At 38.4% G+C, this 4946-nt stretch overlaps 1 protein-coding gene across 1 annotated transcript; it reads left to right on the top strand.

Annotated features, from left to right (window-relative positions):
- Window positions 1–554: 554 nt before the first annotated feature.
- Window positions 555–4734, top strand: tbx3b (T-box transcription factor 3b). The gene is made up of 4 exons (XM_017441093.3): window positions 555–795; window positions 878–1145; window positions 4388–4534; window positions 4618–4734. Exons 1-4 carry the CDS (start codon window positions 698–700, stop codon window positions 4732–4734), a joined length of 630 nt encoding a protein of 209 aa, XP_017296582.1. The 5' UTR covers window positions 555–697.
- Window positions 4735–4946: the final 212 nt, after the last annotated feature.

Below are 4946 nucleotides of genomic sequence, written 5' to 3'. Positions count from 1 at the left end.
TTCAAGTTTGACCAAAATGGCTACAATCCATTCCTTTTCCTGGTACGATAATCTTAGCCTAAAACTCTGGCATGAGAGGTGGTGGGTGATATGCATAATTTCAAAGAATGTTAGGCCTTCTGAATCTTTATTTAAAACAGTTTGATAACTGTAGTAATAATACTTCTTATTAGGATGACAGAGTAGATTTCACATCCTTTTGGCCTCCTGTTAAACTCATCCTCCTCTGCAAACTTTCTGTGCAGCTCATGCAGCCTGAACATGACCCTCACACACACACACACACACACACACACACACACACACCTACACACACAAACACACACACACACAACACCAAGCAATAAAAAGATTGTAACCAAATCTACAGCCTGATCCAGGACAGTGGGGGGCGGGGGGTGTCTCAGACATAAAGAGGAGATCCCTCCCTCCAACATCAGATCGGGGTGGGGGCAGAACTCACGGAGCGTCTCTTAAAGGTCTTACAGGAAACTTTGGTTTCCACGCAGGAACTGAACTCGAACTGAAAGTTGTTATTTGTTTTGCCCGGAGAGCATGCGCAGCTGCTGCGTCCCCGGAGAGGTGCCACAGACGTTTCCATCTGGAGTCGGGACTCTCCTGTCTCTGCAGAGTTCCGTCCCACCCGGAGCCTCCGCGGTCCTCTCTGTCCCGTCCAGAGGTTCTGGACTGCTCGGAGATGTTTCACGATGAACCCAGAGTACACCTGAAAGCCGGCGACCTCTGGAGACGGTTCCACACGTGCGGGACAGAGATGATCATCACCAAATCCGGGAGGTAAATATGAAACATGTCCATTTTACGCGTGGCGCAGCGCGTGGCGCGTGGCGCGTTCTGATGTCCCCCTGTGGCCCCGCAGGCGCATGTTCCCGCCGCTGCAGCTCAGGTGCACCGGGATGGACAGCAAAGCCAGGTACATCCTGCTCATGGACATCGTGGCTGCTGATGACTGCAGGTACAAGTTTCAGAACTCGCGCTGGATGGTGGCCGGGAAGGCGGACCCGGAGATGCCCAGACGCCTGTACATCCACCCGGACAGTCCGGGCTTGGGGGAGCAGTGGATGTCCAGGGGGGTCAGCTTCCACAAACTGAAACTGACCAACAACATCTCAGACAGACATGGATTTGTAAGTTTGGCTTTTATTGAACAACATGTTGAAAGTTTAAAACATGTTGCAGTGTCTAAAAACAGTCAAACAGTGATGGACACACAGCCTTCTACAGGTAATGTAACCTGACAGATACACAGAGACACAGCCATTTAATTTCTTAATTATTTGTGTCAATGTAATGAGTTTCCAGGTGGGGCTGACTGAAGGCGTGTGGGTCTTCAAATTCAACAGAACTTGTAACATAAACAGAATCTGGAAGAATGTTAACTTGAATGATGACCCTGTTGTTCGCTTCTGACCCACACAACAACAACAACAACAACAACAAATTATTTTATCTGAAAGAGCCCCAAAAATATTTACAGTAACACCAAGATCATGATGTAAACAAAATAAAGCATTATAAAAATCCAAAATTCTGAATTAATTCATGTCAATTTACACTAAATAATATGAAAAGTTGTAACTAGTCAAAAATCAGCATAATTTCTTTAGTCCTTTTTTACCACCAAACATCTAACACTGAATTCTTTCACTAGACTGGAAAAATAAGACACACCTAATTTCATCTGATTTTTAAAGCATTTTATATTTTTATGAGAAAATAATGTTTTTTCCCCACTAGCTTTCTTGTCTTTGGATCAGAAGATGAAAAATGAATGTTGAATTGTTTTAATTAGAATAAGACACAATAAAACAATTCAACATTCATTTTTCATCACCTGGTCTAAATCAACTAATAATATATATTTCTAAGAAGGCTTTAAAATCAGATACATTTAGGTGTGTCTTATGACTCCAGTCTAATAAAACAAACATTAGTTTTTTATCACCTTGTCTCAAGACATAGAAGCTACTGAGAGAAAAAATGCTTCAAAATCAGATAAAATGTCTTTTTACTCCGGTCTAATGAAAAATTCAACATTAACTGTTGTTCAGAAGTTCACATGACGTAGAGGTTATTTAATCATTGGTTCAGTGATGTCCCTAAGTGAACCACTGTGTTTAGGAGGAGGGCCGACTCACATCTGACTGCAGCACCGGGTCAAACGGCAGGAAGACACTGCTGACTCCATGGGCTGCTAATATCTAATATCCAGCCTAGACACATTAACACCAAGAAGTCCCCCTCGTGGTCTGCTGCACTTCCATTTTGTGGAGTGAGCGCTCAGCGTTTTTTACTTGCTTGTGTTTTTGGTATTTGCTGCATCTTTCTATGTTTTTGCTGCTGTGTATTTTCTGTGATTGCAGCATTTTTCTTTTTGCAGTTTTTTTTGTTTCATTTGTTTTTTTGTGCTTGCATGGTTTGGAGTTTGCATCATTCATGTGTTTCAGGCACATTTTGCTGTTCGCTGCGTTTGCACCTGTCGGCCACCATACTTTTTAGATAAAACCATGAAACTTCAGCAAATGTTATATAATGAATGCACTAAATATTAATGAGTTCACTTTTTATTTAATTAACTATTAATAACTTTTTCCCAGTCAAAAGATGGAGTTTGTTGCTGCATTACCAATGAGAGGAAATTTTTACATGACACTAAGTTTTACTGGGCTTAGAAAAGTATCCAATCAGCTGATATTTAGTGTCTTGGTACAACAAAACATGACTTTACTATGCTTGATGTAGAAGATTAGTGTTTCAGTTCTCTGCCAGCATATATTCCTTGTAATCTAAAAGTTTGTCTATAAAAAAAAACCCACAAAGTTAAGATTATTTTCTATTTGTAGTATCATTTGAGAACACTTATTTTTATTTATTTATTTAGCAATTTTGAGATCAGGAATTATGCTCTTCCAGGCAGTTCTGCTCACTCAAGTTGATGTTGGAGAAATTTGTTTACTTTTTGCAACTTAGTCAGTTGTTGAGCCCTAGTTTAGAGTTTTCCATAGAAAATAAAGCTTAAATAAAATAACCAAGTTAAAATGAAGTGAAAATAGCATAAAGATAAAATAAGAATACAATTTAAATAATAAAATAAAATAGAACAAAAACATTTTGGATCAGTTTCAATTGACATGAATCTTTAAAATAAAATGTGTTAAAGAGGGATGATTGTTGAAGGTTATCCTGGTGTTCTTCCTCGTGTTAAAAATCAGATTAAGTTGAAATGAATAGTCAACTGAAATAACATTAATCTAAAATTACACAAGTTATTTACAGAGTAAGGTTAAATGGTGATAATATTTCTACAGGTATATTATTAAGAAATAACCAAACCTAATTTGAGCTTGATTGAGGTATTTAATTAGGAATAATTTATGCAAAGAAATAATTAAGCGTGTCAGTGGATTGTTTCTTTCTTAGACATGTTGTTTTTCTGTAAGACATTAACTTGACCATCAGATGGTGCCAAAGCTTTCATTTTTGCAGCGTGGACTGAGGCCAGCACAGAGAAGACATCAGATAGAGCTGCTCACTCATAGACCCCAGCATCTCAAGAGATGGCAGCTTAGTTTTGCAAAACCCCTCCTCAGAAGCGCAGTGCAGCCTTTAGATGTTTGAAATGAATGTACACTCATTCAGTTTCTGGGGTTTAAACCGGAAAACGCAGCTTGTCACACTTTTAAAACACTATCAGAGCTTTAAAACGCCACTGAGAAAGAAACTGCTTAAACCAGTTCCTCGTTAGAATCTTTTTGAAGCCACTCATCTAGTTTTAGCAGTCTTGCTTGTTTACCAGGGCTGTAAACAGTTCTAATCAATATATTTTACATTTTAATGTTTGGATGGAAACACAAAGTCTGTTCCTTTGAGACCTTCCTGTGAATCAGATGAGAACAAGAAAACCTTTGACACCCCCCCCCCCCACACACACACACACACACACACACACACACACACTCACACACCTCTCTCTCTGTAGTTATCAAGACAACCACAATCAGTATGAGGTAAGGAGATGACAGCAACACATTGTTTCTTCATGTTAAATTAATAACATGATTTATGAACAAACAACAGTTTTTATTTTAGCTTTTAATGAATTGTTAAACCTCAAACTAAAAGATTTTATTAACTACAAAATCATTGAAGGAAGATGCAAATTTGTGTCAATGCATATGGTGGGGAAAACTGCTGGGATTTTCTTCTTGTTTCAGAACAATATGCATTTAGTTTGGACTAAATGATTCCTAATGTACTGTAAAACCTACAAAACAAGCCAAATGTCAGTGTTTTTTCATGAAGTAATTCCTTTACGTTGGTTGTTTTTAATAAAAAAAAATTGACTTAATTTATTCATTTATTTTTGCAGACAATTCTCAACTCAATGCACAAATACCAGCCCAGGTTTCATATTGTGAAGTCAAACGATCTTCTGAAGCTCCCGTACAGCACGTTTAGGACGTACGTGTTTACGGAGACACAGTTCATCGCAGTCACAGCTTATCAGAATGATAAGGTAAGTATCTGACTTGCTCCTCAAACTCTGAAAAACAAAATTCACAGAAAATTCACTTTGAAAAATTCTCCTTTAATGAGCAGATCACACAGCTGAAAATAGACAATAATCCTTTTGCAAGGGGATTCCGAGACACTGGGAATGGAAGGAGAGAGAAGAGGCAAGTTGTTTCTGAAGTTTCTGCATTATTCACAGTATAAGAACAAGAAGAGCCAGTGTGCAGGAGAAATGCTCAACAAATTTCCACTGTGCAGAAATATCTAAGAAAATAACATGTCTAAGGGCTATCACCAAGCATGAAGACCAAGGAATTCTCCACTCAGGTCAGAGACATTGTTGTAGAAAAGAAAAGATCAGAGTTGGGTTATAAAAATTACTTATTTCTTCTTTTGTAAGAGGTTCTAAAAATGTG

The sequence above is a fragment of the Kryptolebias marmoratus genome, linkage group LG1, assembly GCF_001649575.2.
Source record: "Kryptolebias marmoratus isolate JLee-2015 linkage group LG1, ASM164957v2, whole genome shotgun sequence".
Lineage (NCBI taxonomy): Eukaryota > Metazoa > Chordata > Actinopteri > Cyprinodontiformes > Rivulidae > Kryptolebias > Kryptolebias marmoratus.
The sequence above is the reverse complement of the archived record's forward strand: the minus strand, read 5'-3'. Positions and strand labels throughout refer to the sequence as shown.